Source organism: Delphinapterus leucas, chromosome 16, assembly GCF_059928025.1.
Source record: "Delphinapterus leucas isolate spDelLeu-1000000601 "Yukka" chromosome 16, BTC_Dleu_Yukka2, whole genome shotgun sequence".
Lineage (NCBI taxonomy): Eukaryota > Metazoa > Chordata > Mammalia > Artiodactyla > Monodontidae > Delphinapterus > Delphinapterus leucas.
Window position 1 is genome coordinate 78,011,238 of NC_143144.1, and position 23,833 is coordinate 78,035,070.

Sequence of the window (23,833 nt, forward strand, 5' to 3'; positions counted from 1 at the left end):
CAAAGAGCTCAGTTTGGGAAAAGGTTTGCTTTCTTTTGAAATATTCTCCATGTAGGCATTTTTGTTCTGTTGATTTGTTTAGCAGTCTTCATACCTGAACTTAAATCCAATTTTTTTAGACCATCAACAATTCCCACTCTTTGGTACGTTAGTTATGGAGGTTTGTTTTGCTGTGTGGCAGGTGCCTAGAGAGATGGTGTTTTCTGGTTTCTCCACGCTCTTGTCATTTTCCAGACTTCATCTGGAAAGAGGAATCAGGCTAGGCTGGAATCTTGTTTCTGGCCCAGGAAAAAAGATCATAGACCTCGAGCCAGGAGGGATCTTCTTCTCTGGCTCTCTGTACATTTTACTTGATCCAAGCTGTGAAGTCAGACCCAGGTGGTACAGCACGGGCTGTTTATGTTTGTGTTGTTGATTGGGACAGAAACAGGCTCTGTGCCTGGTGTAGGTAACCAGGTAACTGGCCTTTAGCGATGTCTCAATTGCGTATTATTTCTGTTAGGTTACCGTGGAATTTCTGTAACAACTAATCTTTCAAAATGTGTTTATCGGTCACAGTATAATCATAATAACTTCTGCTTGATAAGCTCCAAAGCTGGACCAGGCTCTGCTTTCGTTTGTAACTTTCACCTAATCTGCACGATAGCTGTATTATTCCCATTTTATAGAGGAAGAAACAGGGGTTCAGAGAGCTTAAGTCACCTGCCCGAGGCCACACATCTAATGCTGTGGTGAAGTTATAGCCTCCGAAGCCGGCCAGGCTCCCCAAGTGCCCAAGCCCGTGACCGTTATGGGAGGGACGCAGCCTGGCCTTTTGAGGTGATGGGCTGACTCAACTTTAAATAGCCCACTGGGAGGCTGGCGCACCCCGGCTTAGGTTCACCCCGCGCGAAAGGTGTCCAGGATGTGGTAGTCTCACCGGAAGGAGGTGACCAGAATAGCATAGCCTGTGGCCACACGCGGGACTTCTCAGCTCCACCGAGCCCTGGGGAAGCAGCCAACCTTGCGGGCTGTCTGCAGGCAGGGCTCTGGTCTGGACGCTGCGTGAGCTGCCCCCGCGGGCTAATTTCATGTTTGGCACGCGTGGGTGCAGCCCATGCAGCTGCTCTGGCCGGGGGATATTCTTTTCAGCTTTTGAGCCAAGGTGGCGAGTATATTCTCCTGCCATCCCTGGCATGTCCCGGCTGGCTGTGAACCATCTCCCATCTCGACAGACCAGCTTTGTAAGGTGTTTCTGACCTGGCTCCTACTGTCCCCGGGAGGCTAGCCTTCCTGCCAGCAGCGCGCTATTTGAGATGCGTTTCTAGCCCAAGAAAAAGGAGCTTGAAAATTTAAAGTCGAGCTAACGTGGCCGTTCAAAATGGAATCGGAAATGAGAGGATGTTAAATTGCAGACGCCCACACAAGAGACTGGTTTCCACTGACTGAACCACTTTTTTTTTGCTGATTGTGGTTGGAAGTGGAGAGAGTAAAAACATCTCTTCCAGCTCTTTCCATTTTGTTCCCTTAGTCTGATGATTGATTATTTAGGAGAGGGGCCGCGGACTGGCTTGTAATGAGGCTCAGTTGGGAAGGAGCCTCTCACCTGGGTGAATACAGATGTGCCCGAGCACACGATAAATGTGCCGGCAGCGCCGGGGGTTGAGGTGAGCTTGCCTCGCGCTGTGTCACCTCAGCAGCGAGAAACAGGGCAGGAAATCTCAGAGGAGGCAGAACAGAACCAACCAAAATTGGACTTGAGGGTCGAAGTCATTCCGAATGGCGCTTGCCGTGTGAGGTCAAGGCCCAGCCTCCCCAGGGCCATTTGCTAATAACCCAGTGGAACTGGTGTGACCGCCCCCCGCATACACGGGCCCAGTGGTTAAGTTGGTGCCTTATACTCTGGACCCATTTCCTCCCCCCAGCACCAGGATTTCACTTGAAGGGCTCTCCATTACTTAAACAGCCATCCTCCTTCCTGAGCATGCGATTCTTGCCACTTTTAATGAATGAAACTTACCATGGACATCTGTTATCACTGCCCACTTTTCACCCACCCCGTCCCCCCTTCTTCTGGGAGCAGAGGCCAGCATCTCCTTCGGGGTCCATTTCTCCCCCACTGGAAAGTCTTGAAGGGACCACCAGTCATGGCACCCTGCCCTCCGGGGCCAGGTGGACACAGGACCCATCAGACCGAGCAGATCTTCAGCTTGGAGCAGCGGCTGGAGGCCACCCCCAGAAAAACAATATGGGGGAAGCTGGTGTAGCCTCTGCTCCCGGGACCCCACTGCCCCCTGAGTTCCTGCCCTTTCTGAGCCTGATCTACCTACTTTCCCTTCCATTTTGCAAGCCCCACCTCACATCTTCCGTACACTTGCCTCGTCTTGAAGTTGCCAGAGACGTTTCTGGGCTTGCGACCAAAGGAATTTTTGCTTCTCACTGCCGAGCGGACACATGTGCGCTCACTTTCCCTGCTGAGTTTTGAGCCAGGAAGAACCTTTGGAAGAAAGCTCACTGGGCAGAGCAGCTGTCTTTCCCTGGTCTGCCGCTCCCACCAAGCTGGAGAAGGAGAATGTCCCCCTGCAGGCCCATCCCCTCCAACCACAGGCGGCCCGGATATCTCTTTCTGTGCTTCTGTCCTAGGATTTGCAGCTCCCCTTTCCTCAGGACCATGCCTGGGACCAGCATTCATCAGGGGAGGGAATGCCAGCTGCAGGAAGGAAGGACAGTGTGCATGCAAACAGTTTAATAGAAAGCAGCTTTGAGGGCAGACTAGTTCAGCCTTACATAAAAACGGTTTCCAAATGCGTTGAACATGACACTGGCTGTGTCTGCAGAACATTTAAAACTTTCCTCCAAAGGCAGCACTTTGTCTCTGCAGTTTTTTTGTTTTTTTGGTGGTACGCGGGCCTCTCACTGTTGTGGCCTCTCCCGTTGTGAAGCACAGGCTCCGGATGCGCAGGCTCAGCGGCCATGGCTCACGGGCCCAGCCGCTCTGCGGCATGTGGGATCTTCCCGGACCAGGGCACGAACCCGTGTCCCCTGCATCGACAGGCGGACTCTCAACCACCGCGCCACCAGGGAAGCCCTGCCTCTGCAGTTTTTTTGCTGAGTAGTTCAGGGAGAGAGAGAGAGAGGGAAAATATTTGGTTTCTTTAGGCCAGAGTGCAGGACAGAAATACCAGGGATGTACTGAAGAAGGTGAGAGAGGAAAGTTACTTTTGTCCCAGCTGCTTTTCCGCTGTGTTGATTAGAAAACAGGCAGGAGAAGGTCATCTGTCCTCCCGCCTTGATGATTGCAACTTTCAGATTGGGTCCTGTCTGCCCTGTGTAAACCCCTTCACACGCTCTCTGTTCTTAGAGAGAGATCATAACTGCTTACAGGGCCTTGGAGGGCCACCCAGCCTGACGGGCGCCCCACTCTACCCCGCACTCCCCCCTCTGCCCCTCCCCCTCTCTGCTACCCCCCGCCCCCCATGCAGGGCTGTTCTCCTGGGGCCTTGGCCTTCCCTCCCTGGGGTGTCCCCATCCAGCTCCTCCATAGGTGACCTTCCTTGTCCTTCAGGCCTTGGGTTAAATTCTGCCTCTGCCCCAGACGGCCCTTCCCTGACCCCCTACCCCGGGGAGCGCCCCACGTCCCAACCTCCCCTCATCACTCTGGGGATGCATAACCCCGGAGGTGGTCACATTTCATCGTTCATTTGTCCCTTCTCGCCCCCTCATCATAACTCACTATTGTCTTATTTACTTGTGGATTTCGGTTTCTCTCTGCTGCTAGAGTGTGAGGGGCACACCTGTCTTAGTCACTTGTGAGGAGGTAGAGGCTCAACAGCCGTGTCCTGGGTATGAACTGCGAGCCCTCCACTCAGCAGCAGGCAAGGCCGGCTGCCCTGAGGGCTCGGGGAGCAGGGAGGCACTGGGGCTCCTGCAGTGATCCGCTGCCCCCTTTCCGGTGAGGAGGTGACCGCGCAGCAGGCTGATTGCAGAGCAGCAGCCCCCAGACTCCAAGGCCAGTTCTCATCTGATCCAACGGCTGCCTGGGGTTTGGACGGCGTGTTGCTTTGCTGGGGCCCCTGTAGCTCTGTGGTCTTTGGTAACTCAGAGCCCTGGTGAGGTGGTGAGGTTTCCTGTAGGCACTTTTACCCCAACGCCAACACCCAGGGGAATATTTGGAAGCAAGCTTGTCGAGGCCTGTGAAGTGGTTTTCTTCCCTCACTCCCAGACCTGCATCCGCCCTTGGCCACCTTTGGGCCAGATGCCACCTATGGCCCTGTTTGAAGTGGCTGAAGAGTGACAGCCCTGGGCACGGGTGCTGCTTTGTGGGCAGAGGGTCCTTCTCCTGCTGAGCGGGCTCTGGTCTCTCCAGGCCTGTCTCCTGGAACGTGGCCTGCTTGCAGTGGATCTGCCCCAACTTCTCTGAGTGAGGAGGGTCCAGGCGGCCTGGGGACGATGGTGGGGGAGGGGAGTGGCGGGTGCCAGGTGTGACTCGTGCCCCTCCACTCCCCCACCCTGCGCCCAGCCTTCAGCCAGTTCCCCTCAGACAACCTGATTGTCAGAAGGCGCTGACTCAGCCGCCTGAGCTCATCCAAAAGTGGATCAGATAACACAGAGCCTGTGCTGGACCGGCTCCCCATCTTCTGGAGTCTGTCACTCATGCTTGTAAAGTAACCAAGAGCTGGAATGCTGCTTGCCCTACCATAGTTACCCTCGTATTTTGTTTCTGTGTTTTTCCATTTGAATTCTTTTCCCCACTCCCTCCGTCCTGGTTGTTTTGTGGTCTCTCCTCTTTTTCTCCCTGAACTGAGAGGCCTGCATTGCATTCGTTAAAGAGGCCCCAGACCCTGTCGATGTAACGAGGCTTCTGTTACCGTATTGATTTTTACCATTTTTAGGGGGATGCAAATCAGTATTGCATTAGGTGATGTCAATCCAGACGCTAGCATGGAAGCCGGCGTTTTTTGCTCTGGGCCAGCCTTTGTCCAGAGGCTCATGGGGACGAGGCTTCTCATTGTTCTGATTGCAGCTTCTCATGGAATGAAAATATTTCAGTTCCCCAGACTATCAAAGCTGGAGCCCTTGTGTGTTCTCTGGCCCCATTTCAAGAGCTTAGTTGATTGTTAAGGAAATTCTTTGGCTATGTTTTTCTCTTAATATGGTAATGCTTTTTTTCACTTTGGCAGACTCTCTTCAGGGTATTTGACCAAGACTCTTATTTATGGTTCTGACAAAGCAGCTGGGTTGTCGGGACTGAATTTGTAGATGCTTCATCGGGAATGTCCCCTTCAATGAGGAGGGAGGGCATGCATTGTCAGTTTAGTGAGTGAGTAGCAGTGTGTTGGGGCCCAGGGTTGGCTAGCCGTGGCCTGCAGTCCAAATCCGGCCCTCCATCTGCTTTTGTAAATAAAGTTTTATTGAAACACAGCCATGCCCATTTGCTTATGTATCAGTAGAGTCTACAGCTGCTTTTGCTGGACGGCAGCGGAGTAGAGTATTTGGGATGGAGCCCACATGGCCCGTGAAGCCAAAAGTAGTTACTCTTTGGCCTTTCACAGAAAAAGTTTGCCAACCCCAGTGTGAGATGATTAACGCCTTGTTCTAAAGGAGCAAGGTGTGCTTGGACCAAAATATACTCTTAAGACCCAAGTGAGGTGAAGCACGAGGTCACTACCGGGGAAAGGACAGAGAAGCTGATCTCATTCGCTCTCGTGGGGACTGTGCTTCTTTGCTGAAGACGATGCTTCGGTCGTGCCGGATTAAGCAGAGAGAGGCCTTAGTTTTGACCATTTCTCTGTAATATCGGTAGAGAGGAATTTTGTGAATTTGAAGATGTTTTCCAAATTATTATTCAATTTTAAATCCTAATGAACTTTTAAGGTCTCGGTTCATTCTTTCAGTTATTCCTTATTCATTCACAGAGTCCATAAATATTTATTGAGCATCTATTTGACCAAACACTGTGTTAGGTGCGGAGGATGTAACAGCAATGGACAAAAGCCATGGAGCTTATGGTCTAGTGTGGGAAACAGGTAAACTGGAATAAATAGGGTCATTGGTACAATGAAGGAACAGATAGAAGAAGCAGGAGAAGGCACTGGAGCTGGGGAGACCCTGAAGGTAGTATAGGCAGAGAAGCTTATCTGAGGAGGTAACATCCAAGCTGAGACGTGGAGGACAGACAGAACCAGCCAAGGGGAAGAGCGGGGTACCTAGGGTTGCTTAGATTTCCTTTTCTGCCCATCCTGAGGACCTGGACCTTCGGCCCAGTGCAAACTTATTTCCCAGTGAGTTTTTTAGAGGCCTCCAGAACACAAGCCAGTGCTTCTGTATAGCCAGTTCCTCTGCATATTGTCCATGTATCTTATTGGCCTTGGTTCTTGGGGGTTCCCGATCGTACTCTGGAAAGCTCCAATTTCTTATGTAGTCAATCTCCTGAGAGTCTAGAAGTGCAAAGGGTTCATAATGAGCTGGTCACCTCTTATTCATGGCAGGATGGAGGCAGTTTCCCAAAACTGGTTTCCTAAAACCAACCACTTTCTATGGCAAGGCAGAAATAAGACATTCTGGTGAACTGAGGACTGATTATTCTAATAAATGTGCTAAGCAACAAGTCACTTTTGTTAAATAAGGCACCAGAATCTGATAGCAAGAACATATGACTCAGGGTATTTCCCTTTTTGCTTTGGCTGCCAGGCAGCTCATAGAAACCATTGGCCCTGTGGCTAGAATACTTCCTATGCCACCATTTTATGTCATAAAGAGATATGAATTAACTCACTGTAGTAAGCCCTGTGTCATTGACCATCTCAAATTATTTTTATCTAGAGGAGGTTATACGTCTTTAAGAATTTTTTAGAATAAATTTTACAAGAATGATATATCCTGCATATGGAGCCACATGAGCTCTGTGTGGTCATGGGTAATGGTGACTGTGCCCTCAGTTCAGTTCAGCAGGTACCGAGTGGCTGCTGTGTGTTGAGCACTGGACCTACCAGAGTGAGACCGCAGCCCTTCCCTTTGCGGAGCTGGTGGGTATAAGCTGTCCCTTTACCCACCTGAGCCCTGAGCCTACCACCGTATAGACGGCTGAAAACCAGGCTGCAACTGGAGTCCTTACCCAAACTGAAATGCCAGGCCCTGGCTAACCCCAAGGTTAGTCCAAATATTGGACTAATCCCAATTTTAAGATCCTGATGGATCTTTTAAGACCTGATTTATTTGTTCATATATTCACTTTCACATCCAGTGATTTTCATAAATATTTATTGGCCAAACAACGTTGTAGCAGCAGTGGCTAACTTGAAGTCACCAGATAAAAGTGGAGGGGTTGAGGGCTTCCCTGGTGGCGCAGTGGTTGGGAGTCCGCCTGCCGATGCGGGGGACGTGGGTTCATGCCCCGGTCCGGGAGGATCCCGCATGCCGCGGAGCGGCTGGGCCCGTGGGCCATGGCCGCTGGGCCTGTGCGTCCGGAGCCTGTGCTCCACGACGCGGGAGGCCACGGCAGTGAGAGGCCCGCCTACTGCAAAAAAAAAAAAAAAAAAGTGGAGGGGTTGATAGATGAGAAGACAAAAGTTACACTTGATGAGATGGTGTTTCTCCGACTCTCCATGCCGCAAACTATATACAGTCACTGGCTGTCGGGCTCCCGTGTAGAAATGTTGACATTTCTGTACGGGAATATTTGAAATGCCAGTGTTTCTTGATGTAGCCTAAAGGAGTCTAAATATCATGGAACTGTGCATACACAGTGAGGGGGAAGTTTGCTTCATTAGCCCTTTCTCTGTTTTGTTTTTTCGTAACCATCCTCTGTTCCTTTTCTCTCTTTCTCTCCATCTCCCCCACTTCTCTTGTCTGTCCCACCTGAACATCCCCCCACTCATCCCACCTCTTCCCCTCCTCCCCTCCCTGTATAGCAACTGTAATATGTCAATCTGGGGAAACGGACGGGGGTAACTTGATTACACGGTCCTTCCGAGTTCAGCGCGTGTTGTGATCTCGGTGCTGTGTAGCAGATCCTTCCTGGCCTGGCCTCCCGGCTCACCTGCACACTGCAGCCGCCCTCTCTTGGTTGTACCCTTGACCTTGTCGTCACTGATAACCTCTCCGCTCTCTAATCTGAATGCCAAGCATCTCAGTCTTGGTTCACCTCCTCCTCCCCCGGCACAGCTGCTTTATGGGCATGTGACCTGTGCCCTTACAGACCCTATGCTCAGAACGGAACCCCGCTTGAGGGTTTAATGCTCTGAGGTCTTTGTTTTAATTTTATCTTTGAATTTTGTGCTTTGTAAGTGAAGTCTGATGAGACAGCGGAGTATGTGCTGGGGCTTAGAGCCTTGGCCTCCGCACTGTTTCTTTTCCTGTTGCCTTCCTACCTCCCCAGCATGGGTTCCTGGCTTCCCTACTCCTCTGGCCCCTGGGACCTCGGACCCCGCACAGCAATCACTGCCACCCTCCTTCCCCCAGGGAGTACAGGCATGGGGTACATACACCCCACAGCATCTTGGGCAGCGGGTGGATGATGCCACAGGTCATTCTGCCGGCAGCGAGGCAGGGCTAAGCCTTTTCCACCCCATCCGGGTACCTAGTGCATCCTGGTGCCGAAGGAAGTTGCAGTGCCCTTGGGGGTGGTCCATCCTCTGTGGGTTGGGGCAGTGAGCTCTTGGGATGGGGAGAGGCCTGGCTCTACTACCCTGTCGCTGCTCGGGCACAGTGCATGGGTCTGTCCAGTAGCTGGTGAGCAGAGCACTGAGTCTGAGTCTCCTGGGTCTGCACTCACCCCATGAAAATCTTTGTGCCCCAGGGAGCATGACACTGAACAGCAGATAAAAACATCGGGACAGATGAAGAGAGAGAGAGAATATAGAAGAAAAAAAAAGCTTTATATTTTAGTACCTTTAATGGCACTTTTTATGCACTTTATGAACAAGGGGTCTCCATGTTTATTTTGTCCTGGGCCCTGCAAATTATGTAGCAGATCTGTGGTTCATCTGGGTCCACCCATCTGCTCACATTTCCCTGTCCCTCAGCCCCTCGTGGGCTCACTTCCCTCCTTCCCCAGGCGGGATCCCTGTGTCTCAGGCAAGTCTTAGCTGCTAACATCCCCCTGAACTCTGTGGTCTAGTTTGCTGTTCCTTAGGAAGCACGCAAGTTCAATGGCACTGCTTCTTGCTGTGTATGGGGGTCGTGCACGGGAGACGTGCTCTTTTCCCCCATTGCATATTTTTTTAAAGAAAATGAAAGGTTAGCATAACTGTTTCCAGAAGACACATTGAATCACTTAGTTGAGTCTCAGCCAGTTGCTGCAACATTAACCTTTGAAGCAAACTTCATCCAACACACAACACCAGCCTGCAAGCCCCAGCCTCTTGAAAACGGTGTGCTGGGCAGCTGGTGGATACAGTGGCTTCTGCAGATTCAGCAACAAAAATATTTTTGTAACAGGAGCAGTTTATACTTTGCAAGGAAGAGAAAGAAGTAGCTGAGTTGCCTCATGAGGTTAAAAGAAAGTTGCCAATTTTTCTTTTAGTTTTATTTGTTCATTTTATTGCTCTTCTCTCCAAGCTTTAGTGAATGAGGTTGCAACGAGAGGAGCGCTCAAAGGCTTTTAGGCCAAACCCAGGGTGGCCAGAAGCTGAAATGTTGATGGATCATTGTTTCTAGGTCCGCTCTAGATGATTTCTGGCTGAGCCAGCGTCTGGAGAATTCCAGGAATCCCCTTTCCTCTTGCGGCTGTAAGAGTTTGCAGGAATCATCTGACCTCTTTGCGAAGTTGTGTGAGAAGAGATTTATTAAGGACTCTGGTGCTTGTTGTTTTTCTTTTTCAAAAAATAAATTTATTTATTTGTATTTATTTGGGGCTGTGTTGGGTCTTCGTTGCTGCGCACGGGCTTTCTCTAGTTGTGGCGAGCAGGCACTGCTCTTTGATGCAGTGCGCGGGCTTCTCATTGCGGTGGCTTCTCTTTGTTGCGGAGCACGGGCTCTAGGTGCACAGGCTTCAGTTGTTGTGGCGTGTTGGGCTTCAGTAGTTGTGGCTCGCGGGCTCTAGAGCTCAGGCTCAGTAGCTGTGGCGCATGGGCTTAGTTGCTTTGCGGCATGTGGGATCTTCCCAGACCAGGGCTCGAACCCGTGTCTCCTGCATTGGCAGGCGGATTCTTAACCACCGCGCCACCAGGGAAGTACGTCTGGTGCTTGTTTTGATCTCACCAATTTAACCATTGTCTGCTAATAGGTTTTTTTTTTTTTTTTTTGAAATCTACCAGGTCTTCTGGAAAGATCCCTAATTGTCAGAGCTGGGATGACTTTGGACATCACCAGGCTCGACTCCCTTATTTTAGAAGTGATAAAACTGAGACCCAGAGAAGTCTGTCAAGTGGCCCAAGGTCAGAGTGAGTTAATACGGATGCCCTGCTCCCTGGGACTGTGTGCTCCCAGTGTACGTGGAGGCTGTGGTGGTGCTGTGTGTGTGTTTTGTCTGTGTCCTCACTCAGCACTACCCTTTGTGGATGCTGGAGGATAAGCCCATAGCAAGTCATCAGCCAGGGCCCTTACTCAGCACAGGCCTTTTCTTCCCTGTGGGAATCAGTAGTTGTGATGCCCCTTCAGGGGGATCCCAGGCCACACAGCGAGCCCGTGAAGCAGGCAGTGCCACACAGCAGGGGCTTGTCTGAGGGTACCACCGTGGCCTGGGCCCTCACCCTGAGGACGTGTGACCTTGGCTTCCTCTGGCTGTGGCCTCTGCTCTGCTTTCCTTCAGCTCCCTGGCCCTGTTGTGTGTCATGTCTGCTCCCGTCTCCTGCCCTGCCCCGTGGCAAGGTCTGGCACAGAGAGGCTCTTCTTTGGTGGCTGGCTGTGCACCCTGAGCACCTGGGCGGTGAGCACTGCTCACCACCACCACCAGCTGCAGGACCGTCGGTCCCCTGGTGAGCGGAATGGGCACTATGCCCGTCCCATCTGCTCATGGGACAGAGCACAAGGCGTGTAGGGCATGCGAATAAGAGGGAGGTTTGTCTACACTGATGAGGCTCTGCTCGGACCACTTGTATTTCACGCTGACTGCCCTAGAAATGTGTGGCCATTGCTTTCCTCTGAAGCGGACTTCTCCTCTTTCTCCCCTCTGCCAAAAAAAGAAACCTGCATGAAGGAATATACACCTACAGATGTTTCCAGACACGTATTAGCATCACCACTGTAAAAGGAACCAGCTTTGGTGGACTCTGATGGTGGCCCAGCACGCAGCCCTTCTCCTCCCTGCTGGCACAGCCCTGAGTTTGTTTTAGGTCCACTCCTGACCGCGCCCCGCATTCCTAACTCAGGCAAATCCTGAGAGGCTAAGGCAGTCACCAGGGCTATGATCCCCCCCCCACCCCCCCCCCCACCTAAGGGCGGTTGAGGATAACCTATGACCAGGCAGTGGCTGATGACCCACGAGGAAGAATGTGCTGGGCCCTTCTGGATTCTCAGCTCTTCTGAAGAGACACACAAGGGAGAAAAGAGTCTGTTACTTCCAGTGGGCATTGCTGCATCTTTATGTCATGCCTGGGATGATGGTGGCCCTCCTGTGACCATGGGCCCAGGCTGCCGTTGATCAGATGGAAGGAAGGCAGGAGCTTCTCCTTGACTGACGTTGCCCTTGAGCCTTTGAAGTGAGCAGCCCTCTGCCATCGCGCCTGTGAGCAGGTGGATGTCTACTCCATTTTGCATTGGGTTTTTTGTTACTTGCAGCTGGAAAAAAAACAAACAAACCCTAATTGATGCACCCAAATCATTTTTAGTGTTGATCTATATTTAGCCTTTATGGAAGATTCTAGGCTGAGCTGCCCTTGGGAAGGGAGATGGATTTTATCTCTTTTTACTGCTGTGTGTTCTGCTGGCTTGTGTGTTTCCCCCCACCATCAGACAGTAAGCCTGGAGGGCACGGGTGGGTTTCGTTGATCTTTCACGTTCCCTGTGCCAGGCCCGTCCTCAGTGAATGCTTGTTGAGAAAGTTCTCTTTCATGTAGGCAGCGTTTTGTGGGAGCGGTGATGCCAGGCCTGCTGGTTGTTGTCTGTTTGTTTGTTGGCATCTAAACGAACGGTAAGAGCCTTCTTTAATCATGCTACTCACCAACCTCTTCCAGGTTTTAGCAGTAAATCTATCACGCCGTTACTATCCCGCCTACGGCTTGTAGTTAGTGATTTAACTCGGACGTAGAGTCCACACGCAGGACTCTTGACACCCTCGTCTGGGCTGTCTCCATCGGCCTGGCTGGCATGGCCGACGACCCAGTTGTCCTCGGGATCCGTGTTCCCTTCCAGCCCCTCTTGTTGACTCTGCTGTGAGGCCGGCATGTAGCACAAGTGAGTCACTTGCAAACCGAGGATGCTGTGCCTTTCAACGCGGATGTCCCCTCTTTCCCACTGGCCTCCCAGCTTCCTCCCTCTCATGAACAAGAGCATGACCTTGAGAACGGGCAGTGTGATGGACTCACTTTGGGATGCCCCTCGTCCTGGAGGGATTGGGACAACGTGAGCTACACGCTCTCCTGGTGGGGCCCGAGGGCTTCTGCCCCGCTCTGATCCGGAGCCTGGGGGTTGAGCTTTTGCCACGTTAAAGCTCCCCATCCCAGCTTTGCTGTGTACCCGACTTGCATTTCACCCTCCCTCCCCGCCAGTGGTTGGAGAATCTGGAGACAAGGAACGGGAGCCTCACGCCCTAGTCTTCCTCCTTCCCACTCTGCTCCTCCCGGCTGCCAAGTGGAGGATGGATGTCTGTGCCTTTACTTCGTAGGCGTGTTGCGAGGCTCCTGCGAGATGCTGAGATGTGGGCTGTTAGAAGAGGGTCGGGCATCTCCAAGATGGCCTGTGGCTGGGCCACTTCACAGGGAGGCTCAGACAGAGTGTCTGCCGCAGGGAGCCCGGAGCCGGCTTTGATGTGGGCGGCCTGGGAACCAACCTGCGGACAGCAGCGCGGGGTTAAACCAGGAACGGGTGGCCCCAGGGTTTCCCATCCACAGGTCAAGGCCGAGGCGTGCCTTGGCGCTTCCAGCCATATCTGCTTTTCGTCTCCCCCCGAGTCCCCCCGTGGAGCGTGTGTCTAGACAGCTGTGGAATAAAACGCTCAATTGCCGAATAGGAATTTGGCCAGCAGAGGTGTAGTTGCGCCGAGCAGACAGGCCCAAGGTGAGGAGGGAGGCTGAGGATGAGCCCCACTTGGGTCTGGAGCAGGCTGGAGAGCCTGATGCCTGTGCGGCCCGCTGGTACCTGCGGGAAACGGGAGCCAAATGGCCCCCAAAAGGCATTTTGACCTCATGAAGGCTGTAAATCTGGCCTGGCCCACGTCTCTGCCCCACGTCACTCTCTTGCAAAGATTCCTGCCTACAATTAGAATTCACGTTAACACCTACAAGGAGTGAAGGTCTGGGAGGTGGGAGACCTGTTCTCTCGTTTAGCCAGGGTGCTCGTGAGCTGTGAGGAGTCACTCCCTCTCTGAGCCTCAGTTTCCACATCTGTAAGATGGGAGGAAACACGCCCTAACTGCCAAGGGGGTCATGAAAGTGCTTTGTCACCTGGGAGGTAAAATGTCACCTGTGTCATTCCTTTCACATCAGTCCAAGCTTCACAGTCTAAGGATCCCCCTTGATACGTGTCCACTTGCTTATTTCTGTCTTATGATTGTCCTTTAGAATCTAGGAGATGTTTGAGTGAGTAAAAACTTAAACAAGGTGATACTTGGTGTTGCCATCGGTGCAGGTTTGGCTAAATGACCACTTGTGATCCGAATTTCTTCCCCTTGTTGTTGAAGTGAGGATTGGTCCTCGGGGAGACTCTGGGCTCCTATCACTGGTGTCCACTTGTCCAAGCCTGCATGGTCACTACAGTGTGGTGACTTCACTGCGCTGGACCCAAGCTCATCCACAGGCTTCTCTGGGCCCCATTGCTGACCACAGGCCTGTTCCTCCCCAGTGAGTGCAGCCAGCCGAGCGGCAGGCCCTGGGTGTTCTCCTTCCCTCCTGGGGGGTCTCTCCCCTCCGTCCTCACAGCTTCTGCTCCCCAAGAGCATGTGCCTCCTTTTCCCATCCCCTGGGCCTGAGCTCAGACTTGGAAGAGGGGAGTTCCAGGGAGCGCTGTCTTTGGGCCCCTCTGCCTTCTCAACCCCCTGAGACGCAGGGGCCTGGGTCTGGCCCCCTTCCTAGGGGCTGGAGGTGGAGGAACGGGGGCGGGCGGTGAGCAAATGCTAATGAAGACCCTCCGCAGTGAGACCTGCCCAGTAACTTTCTGATGTGGTTCTCGACTTGTGGCTGAGCTGATGTGGGCTGGGCCCGCCTTTCTGTGTTTGAACCTGAACTCTTGCCTTGAAGCTGGTGAAAAGCAACTGCAATCTTGGGCAGCCTGGCAAACCCAGCCCAGGAGCCTTTGCCACTGTGTCCCCTTGCCCACCCCCCAAGCCCAGCCCTGAAAGCAGTCCCTGGGCCCTGAAGGAGTGCTAGTGTCCCTGGCGGGCCTCCCCACAGTGGTCAGTGCTCATCACTGGCCCTGACTCCTGCCCACCCACCCGCTGTGGCTACTGGATGAAGTCATTCCTGGCAGGGGTGGCTGGCGCGGGCCCAGGGTAAACAGGCCACGCTGAGCTCATTGGCGTGCTTCTGGATGAGCTCGGGGAGTGAGGACTGCAGGCTGCCCCCTCCAGATCAGTACCACACACGCCAGCCTCAGGTGACCGCAAGGGCAAAGTGTCACTGTCAGGGCAGGCCTGTGCCACCAGCCTCCTCCTAGTGGAGGGCTGGGTGACATGCGCTACTTTGTGGGAGTTTCATTGGTGGGGTTTCCCGCATTGAGACTGTACAGACCCTGATACTAATAACAATAACCAACACCTCTGATGCTTATGTGTCCCAGTTATGTGGTGCTTAACTGAGCCAGGTGCTCTTCAAAGAGCTTTTCAGGTCTCCAGTCGCTTAATTCTGACAACACACCAATGAGATACGTGTGCCGCGTTATTCCCATTTTCCAGATGAGAACACTGAGGACCAGAGTGGCTGTAAGCTTGAGCCAGGATCTAATCAGGCCGCCTGGTCCCAGGTCCGTGCTCTTCACTGGGGCACTCTTCTAGGCTTCTCAGTACCTGTGATCTGAGGGGCATCCCTTCTCATGCAGCCCCTTAAAGTTTTAGGTCTTGGATCCCTTCTTCCATATCCCTTCTTCCTCCTTGAGTTTTCTGACCCAGCTTGTTCCTGACCAGCATCTTCCTTATTTGGGGTCAGAGGGGGTTCTTTGTGACTCAGTACTTTGTGGTGGATGAGAGTCTGGGTTCAGGGTTGCACTTTTAAATCCCTGGCCGGTCTCAAGTCACCCAGTTGCTTGGAGTCTCAGTGTCTTCATCTGTTAAATGGGCCCAGTGATCTCCCCATCTCATCAGCTGGTGTCTGCTTCATCCCTGGCGAAGGAAGTGCTAAGTAACCGCTGGTTTCCACCCCCTGCACCCTCCCAGCCTCCTCTCCTCTTTCCTTCTTTTTCGAGGTGGACGAACATGAGGACTCTTACCTCGCAATTAGCACTAGGCCTGGGCCAGCTCTTTGCTTTCTGGGCTGGTCCACACTGTTCAGAGCAGCTGCTCATTTTGTCTCAGGAAACAAAGGAGAAAGGAACTCGGAGGTTTGTCTGGCTCCAGGGAGGAAGGGAGGGAGGAGAGCTTAGAGCCTTCTCAGACGGAAGCCCAGCTCTCAGCCCTAGTGACGAGAGCTGGCTTTATTCTGTCCAGTTTTGGTCTGAAGAGTAGTTTGGGGCTTCTGACTCTGCCTGGCCTTCACAGGGCATCGGGGATCAACCAGGCTTTGTTGGGTTAATCAGCCCACCAGGGACGGGAGCAGAGGTGGTTGATGCAAGACCTTTCCAGGCAAGGGGAGAGCCCACCTCTCGGGTCTTGGCGTCTCGGGGCCCTGGATGCCCTGTTGCCCCCAGCCCCACCCCTGCCCCTCCCCAGGATTGCATGTGCTTAGCACAGAGATGCACCGGACGGAGTCAGGGCAGCTGCAAGCCCACAGAGCCCCTGATTCTTCAGAACCCAGGAGGGACGAGCCTATGATAAGTGGGGGGGTGTGGGCTCTGGGTCCTTCCCTGTGGCTGTCTAAGGGTGCTGCAGTCAGGCTTGCCCCCAGTCCTAAACCTGTCCCCCTCTGTCTCCTGGCCTCCGGGTTTCAGAGCAAGTCTGTGCTGATAGCTTCAAGATGTGCTGAGACCCTGAGTTGGCCTCCAGTATCCGTCCCACGTCTTCCTTGGCGTGTGGCAGCGGCTGTGCGCACTTGACTTGCAGCAGCTTACAAGGAGGCACTGATTATCTTGGGTGGGAGGGAAGATAGTCCTCAGCCGGGAAGGGATGCTAGGCCTGACCTCGGTTTCCTGCAAGGCCTGGTGGGTATGAGTGGTGTCCCTTACCTGGCGCTCCACGACATCTGTGCGTTTATCCGTTCTGTTCACTTAACCAAATGCAGCAACGCCAACCTTGTGTTTCCAGGGAAAGCTGCCCGTGCTACTGCTTGGCCGCTCCTCGGAGCTGCGGCCCGGAGAGTTTGTGGTTGCCATTGGAAGCCCGTTTTCCCTTCAGAACACTGTCACCACTGGGATTGTCAGCACCACCCAGCGAGGCGGCAAAGAGCTGGGGCTCCGGAACTCGGACATGGACTACATCCAGACAGATGCCATCATCAACGTGAGCCCTCTCCGCTGCAGGGTCGGGTGGGCTTTTGGAAAGCTGGGCTGGGCTTAGGAACCAGGGCTGGAGTCAGGATCCTCAAGGTGCTTTCAAGGATCCCCTACAGCAGATGAGGCAGAGGGCTGGTCCTCAGCCTCTTGGCAATCTCCGGGGACTCCTGTGACGGGAACTTGAGATTTGCCAAAGTTTGCAGCCCGGAGGAGCTCTCCGTGCCCCCTGCCGCCCTGCCCCAGGGTCAGCCACCCCTGGCTGGAGCTGCTTGTTCAACTTTGTGGCAGGAGGGATGCTCACCTCAGCACAGGCTCTGTAGCCCCGAGAGGAGTCAAGGATTATCACACACAATCTCATCAATGGGATCTTTTTCAAGTCACATTTTTCCACTTCAGCTGTTTCTCTATAGGATTAACGTTTCTAAAAAGCATTTTCCCCTACATCTATCTAATAAATAAGAAACACAGCATGTCTTGTGCACTCGCTGCGTCTGGTAGGCTTTATTCCCAAACTTTCTTGTGATCTTCATGAAGTAATGGAAATAGAGCAAGCCATGTGGATTTCCAGGCCAAGCAGCAAAGTAGGGGGTCACATAGATGTAGGGGGGGCGGTTTTGAAGATTTGAAATACTGTGATACTGGAGCAAGTGGGCAGCCAGCCTATTGCCAAGACAAGGAAGATGTGTTGGGTGTTTGGGGAATTTGTAGTTGGCCTTTGGGAATTTGTAGTTGGCAAAAAAAAAAAAAAAAAAATCTATCCATCTCTCTACCTATCTATCTATACCTATATATATCCCCTTTATGGCACATCTAAAACTTTCTGAAAATTGTTTAAGGTCCTTTTTTCCCCAGCAAAATACTAGGTAGACAGGAACAAAACTCCGGCAAGAACTTGCACTCAGGGACCTGCCAGGCAGAGAACTAGATTGGACCATGTAATGACATAAACTCATAACCTTTTCGTTTTTGCTTAATTTCAGTATGGAAACTCCGGAGGCCCATTAGTAAACCTGGTAAGGCCTTTTAAAAATCTATGTACATGTCTTTTTCTTCCTTTTGGTTTCTTTTCACACATGAACTTGCCAAAGCACATTATCTAATTCTTTTAAAGTGAAATCTGTGACTGTACTGTACCTTGCAAATTACTCTTCTTATCTTTTCTGCAAAGAGTAAGGCATGATGGAGTTTGGATTGGAACTGCTCTGCCAGCAGACATGCTTATGTTTCAAAGTTACAAGTAAAGGCATTGGAATTCAGGTCCAATCCAGGAGTGGTTAAAGGAGTGGGTCTTTATTTTGAAGGTGTCAGCAGTTCTGGCCTGTCCCTACGCTGCCTAAGGAGCTGGCGTGGCTCATCCACAGGGTTTGTCTTGGCCAGGGGCCCTCCTCTAAGACCAGGCTGGAATGAGGAGTTACCCCGCTCACAAAGATGTCACCTAAGTTTATATTTTATTTAGGCAAAAAAGGGAAGCCTTAGAATCAGACAGTCAGAGCCAGGGTGCAGCTCAGGGTCACCCATCCCAACTCTCATTTATAGGTGATGAACTCGAGGCCTTGTTTAGCAAAGTGCAGGATGGCAGTGCCTTCCTGAGGTCCCTCTGAGTCGGGGACTGAATTCTCAGCGCTGCGGGAAATGTGCAAGAAGTGACTTAAACTCTCCTGGCAGTTTTCCGTTCTAAGTCCGAGTTGAACGACCCTTTAACAATAGTGTTCAGAATAATGGTTGGATGGTGTGAGGCAAGACTGTTATACCAGGATGGTTTCCTATGGTGTGGCGTTCACTGAACTGTGAATTTATCTTGAATTGAAGCACACCTGGTAGACTGGCTTCCTCCATGATTTAAAGCTAGTCTGTGACAAGCAGAGGCAGTGAGATGCGACTGTGAGCCCTCTGCCTCCCCCAAGTGCCCCGGAGTCAGCTCGGAGGTGAGGCTTTGTTTTCCTGACGATGAAGTCCGTCCGCCCTAAGCGCTAAGGTTGTTTCTCCCTGACGTCAGCAGAGGAATCTTAAGGTCACTGGAAATGGGGGAGGCAGGAAGGTGTGGACAGCCATCTAAAGGACTCTGGGGCTTTGGGAAACGTATTCCATGCCAAAGGAGCAAATGTGCATTTTGAAACTGTCTGTTGTGTCTGTTGCTGTGCTTTCGGCGTGGTGATCACTCAGCTCTGAGTCGAGTGGGTGTCGATTCTTCCGTTGCTGAGATTGGCTTACGCTGCCCAAGTCAGGCCTCTCCCTCTACGACCCAGAAGCCCCCTCCCTCCAGCTCCCCCCACCTCACACATTTCTCTGAAGAAGCTCCAAGGCTCCTTTCTTGCAAATTCTCCACTCTCTATCGGTGCGTATCTTCAGGTGAACCTTCACGGATTCAGTAAGCTGTTTCCATCTTGCTTTTCAGGATGGTGAAGTGATTGGAATTAACACACTGAAAGTGACAGCTGGTATCTCCTTTGCAATTCCATCTGATAAGATTAAAAAGTTCCTAACGGAATCCCACGACCGACAAGCCAAAGGTAGAGCAAGTGCCCCGCGGGGACTTGGGTCAGGGAAAATGACACCCTGAGGGTCAGAAGGGAAAGGAACACACGCTATTAAGCCCGTGGTATTAGGTCATAGGTGTTGGACTATTTTCAACCTATGATCATGAATGTGTCATACGGTTCAATCTGGTATGTACCGGGCATGATCCTGGGTGATTTCTGTACATCATTTCACTTCGTTATTCATTATGTCATTTAATTCCTTTGCGTGATCAGGTGGGAATTATTAGTCCCATCTTACGGATGAGAAAACTGAGATTCATGGAGCTCATTCATTCCACAAATGTTTATTGAACCTTCTTCTCGAGTCAGGCTGGGGGTTTGAGGCTCAACAGGGTCCCTTGCAGGTGTGATGTTTACCTTCTACCTGGGGAAGAGAGGAGGCAGGTAGGATCCCAGTCAGGATTTGAACCACAAGCCGAGCGTATGCCCCTATGGTCCTGACTCTACACAGCAAACTGAGGGATTGAACCCCATGGCTCGTGGTGTACCCGGCACAGCCGCCAACTGGGCTGACCTTCTGTTGTCCTTTCCAGGCAAAGCCATCACCAAGAAGAAGTATATTGGCATCCGAATGATGTCACTGACATCCAGGTGGGTAACAGAATGTCTGTGTCTGTCTGTGTCTTAAATTTAAAACAAACCTGAACTTCAGAAGACTCTCACTGGCACCCCTAAAAGGGAAGCCTTACTCTGCTTCAAGACAGCTCAGTTTCTGGTTAAAGTTAAGTAACGTTAGGAAAGAGAGAGGGCCGTTAGCCTTGGCCTCTTGTTTTATCCTTCATGTTTGTTTCTGGGTTCTGAGCAGGCCCTTCCTTCTGGAAGATTCCATTCTTCTTGGAAGGCAGTCCTGAAGAGCCGGGTGTTCGTCACTCCCCCATGCCTTCCTTTCACCACTTGCTCTGTTGAAGCTCACATTCCAGGAGTGCCCCGAACACCTCCCTCAGCCCCAGAGCGCCCTGCCTTTCCTCAGCTCTGCCGCCTGTGGCCTGAGGCTCCTGGAATGCCCGTCAGGCCCAGCATGACTGATGGGCTTGTTTTTCCCGAGCTGGTGGAAGTTGTGGTATGTGGCTGCCAGACTCATAACGTACTGGTATTTTAACCTTGATGAAAAAATCTGGTGTAATCGTAGGAGCCCTGGTACCTAAGGGCTCGCTTGAAACTCTTGTAGGTAAAGTTGGCAAGGAGCAGCACATATTGATATAAATATTAATGTATTAATTATTGTAGTTAATTAGCTATTAATTGTGAACACACGACTATAGTTTAGACACATGTAATAAATGGTGGTACCTTTCTCAGCTGGCTTGCCAAGACTAAAACGTGCATCAGGTCTTGTTTGGGAACTCTGAGAGATGAAGGCGTAAGGAAGGAGTACGGGCCCTGGGGTCCAGCTTCCTGGGTTCTTGTCCCAGCTCTACTGTTTCCTGGCTTGTGACCTTGGGATGACTTGACCCCTGAGTGCCTCAGTTTCCTCCTCTGCGGAATGAGGATAACTGTGCAGGCAGGTTGGTATGTGGTGAGGACTGAGTGATTTCCTGCGTATCAAAGCTTGAATGAACGGGTGGTGGCAGTGGTCACTAGCCATGGTGACCCCGCCCACTATTTATCACGTGCTTGGCACTGGGCCAGGTGCTGGACCTAGATGGTCTTATCCCTGTTTTACAGGTGAGAAAACTAAGGCACAGAGAAGTTAAGCAACTGCCCTAGATCACACAGTCAGGAAGCGGCAGAGCTGGGGCTCCAAAGCAGGCCGACCACTATATTGGACTGACTCCTCAAGTGGTAGCTACTATCAATTAATAATAATAATGATAAAACACTTCCCTTGCTGTTATCCAGTAACTCTAGGAAATAGGCAATTTGAAGCAGATTCAAAATCCCTGGAGGAATTTTACGTTAGAATCAGGGAAGGAGGAGAAGCCGGGCAGGAGCCCCGTTGTTACCTAACAGTAATACAGGTATGTTTGTCCTGAGCAGCAAAGCCAAAGAGCTGAAGGATCGCCACCGAGACTTCCCAGATGTGCTTTCAGGAGCGTATATTATCGAAGTAATTCCTGATACCCCCGCAGAAGCGTGAGTTAGAATTATTTTCCCTTTTCCTAATATCCTTGTGTTTCCTGAAGGTAGGGGGCAAGGGGCAGGGGGCTGTTCTTTTCGTATCAGCTCAGGTGATTGTGAGAATCCTTGACAAAACGGTCGGACATCCTTGGTCGACTGCCAGTCAGGACTTCCAGCCTGGTTCAGCTCAGGACTCGGCAGCAAAAGGTTGCTTCCTGCCTTCAAAAGTCCTCTTGAGGAGGGGCATCAGATGGAAAGAGTGACATCGGACTTGTTACGAGTCTCCAGAACAGGCCTGGCTGGGGAAGGAGGCTTGAAGGAGCAAAATGTCCTGGAGACCTCGGGCAGAGGTCCTGTCCGAGGCTGCTGGATGCATCTCCTCCTGAAGCCTTCGCTAATGATGTCTGTTATCAGTCAGGCCGTACTTATCCACACCTCTAGAAAAATAACCCAGGGGACGTCAAAATAACATGAAAAGAAGTAGGTCAGCTAACAATCAGGGTCTGTTACCTGTATCGACGAAATATCCAGAGAGAGGTCTAGACCAGGGAGGGGCCAGCACCCTGTTTCCTGGGAACCAGATCTGGAAGAATCGATTTTGCATTTTTAAGTGGTTGAAAAAATTTAAATGAGAACAGTATTTTAGGACACGTGAAAGCGATGCGAAATTCAAACTCCAGTGTTATGTAAATGAAGTTTTACTGGGTCACGGCCATGCCCAATAGATTATATATTGTCTATGGTGGCTTTTGGACTCCTACGGCAGGGTTGAGTTGTTGTGATGGAGACCATCTGGCCTGCAAAGCCTAAAATATTTCCTATCTGGCCATGTACAGAAAAAGTTCGCTGACTCCTGTGCTAGACCATTAAGAACCATAACCGCTTATTGGACACTGTCATATAGAAGAGCTACAGTCCCAGCAACAGCACAAAGCAGGTGTCTCACAGTAGAGCCATCAACTCATCCCCGTAGGAGCTGCTCTCTGAGTTGTAACACCCATTACAAGCAAGTTGGCCACGGTCCTGGTACATGGTAGATGGTACATCCTCGTCTCCTTTGGGGTCCATCTATGATAAGATCATACAAGTGCTGGTAGGCATTTCTACAATGGACATGATTGATGATGTGGCCTAAAAACCTCAAAAGGAAATAATGCAACCCATTGGTTTAAGCCAGTCTCACATAAGTTCATTATTACCCCACCCTGGTTGCTCTGGGCTTTTAGGTCCTAAACTGTGCCTCTGTCGATGTAAAGTTGATCACCTTTCGTGGCAGTTAGACCAGGAGGAATGGAAACATTACAGTCGCATTCCCCTTTGTGTTGCAGTGGTGGGCTCAAGGAAAATGATGTCATCATTAGCATCAATGGACAGTCAGTGATCTCCGCCAACGACGTCAGCGACGTCATCAAGAAGGAAAGCACCCTGAACATGGTTGTCCGCAGGGGCAATGAAGACATTATGATCACCGTGATTCCCGAAGAAATCGACCCGTAGGCAGAGGCATGAGCTGGACTTCATGTTTCCCTTAAAGACTCTCCAGTGGACGATGCATGATGACTCTGGGCTGGTGGCACTGGATGCCCAAGACTTTTGACCGCCATGTTGCTTGTTCAGCAGAAACACTGGCCAGCAGAATCCTTCTTGATAGGTCGTAGGCAAAGCCAGTGTAACGTTGTAAACCCACAGGCAGAAGCTCGCCCTTCTGTATCGTATGTACGCAGCGCGCTTTTTCTTGCCAGCTTGGACTGCTCCTGCTTGGACAGTCAACGTTTGTCTCCTTTAACCGAGTCATCATCTTAGTCTAGCTAAGCCTGTTGCTATAACGTGTAGGTAAGAGGAAGGTCCCATGGGAGCCAGGATGGTACCAGGCGTGCTTATGCTTTCCTCCTAGTCAGCATCCAGAGGAGGGAGATACCGAGACCACGGGAGGGTGAACGCTGGCTTCCAAAGTGGCCAAAGTCGCCTCCTTTAGGAACCTCTTCAGAACTGGGAGCACAGTGACTTGGAGTTTGAGCTATTAAAATACTTCTTCATACTTTGCTTTCTGGCGTCCTTCTTTGCTGGGAACGGCTGGTTGGAGTCTCTTTGAACTGATTATAATGTCAACGGCCTGCTCATTACATCACGTTTTCCGTGCCGATTGAGCTTGAGGCCGCACCAGTTATTTCAGAATCATCCCGGGGGTTTACCAGTGCTGTGAATACTGTGCCTGGCCACCCCGGCTTCGTGAAAGAGACCTGAGGTCAGTTGCCCTTGAACCTGGAGCTTTTCAAACTAAAGAGAGGCTGTTAACTCCACACACCGTGCAATAAGTCAGCAAAGATTTTCTGGACCTCTGCTGTGTGCCAGACAAGGCACAGGGCCGAGGGTAGAGGGGTGAATGCAGAGTGGGACCCCAGAGCTTCCGTTGAGAAACTAGGTCTCTTTCTGAAAGGGAGATGGTTCAGGAGACCAGGATGCGACCCGAGAACAGTCCTGAGTCTTTAGAAGGCACAGGTTGAAGCTGATTCCAGCTGTCTGGGGCTCTGAAATAGATCTTAAACCTTGTGGGGTTTGGAGCAGGGCTCCCCTCGATGTGT

The 23,833-nt window shown here is 51.6% G+C and overlaps 1 protein-coding gene across 1 annotated transcript in view; it reads left to right on the forward strand.

Moving 5' to 3' along the window:
- HTRA1 (HtrA serine peptidase 1) overlaps positions 1 to 23,289 on the forward strand; it is a 57,133-nt gene extending 33,844 nt beyond the window's left edge. The window contains exons 4-9 of the mRNA XM_022568541.3: positions 16,466 to 16,660; positions 17,634 to 17,666; positions 19,049 to 19,163; positions 19,727 to 19,784; positions 21,171 to 21,266; positions 22,580 to 23,289. Coding sequence (XP_022424249.1) covers positions 16,466 to 16,660; positions 17,634 to 17,666; positions 19,049 to 19,163; positions 19,727 to 19,784; positions 21,171 to 21,266; positions 22,580 to 22,748 — 666 coding nt within the window. The 3' untranslated portion in view covers positions 22,749 to 23,289. The remainder of the gene's footprint in view (positions 1 to 16,465; positions 16,661 to 17,633; positions 17,667 to 19,048; positions 19,164 to 19,726; positions 19,785 to 21,170; positions 21,267 to 22,579) is intronic.
- The last annotated feature ends 544 nt before the right edge of the window (positions 23,290 to 23,833 follow it).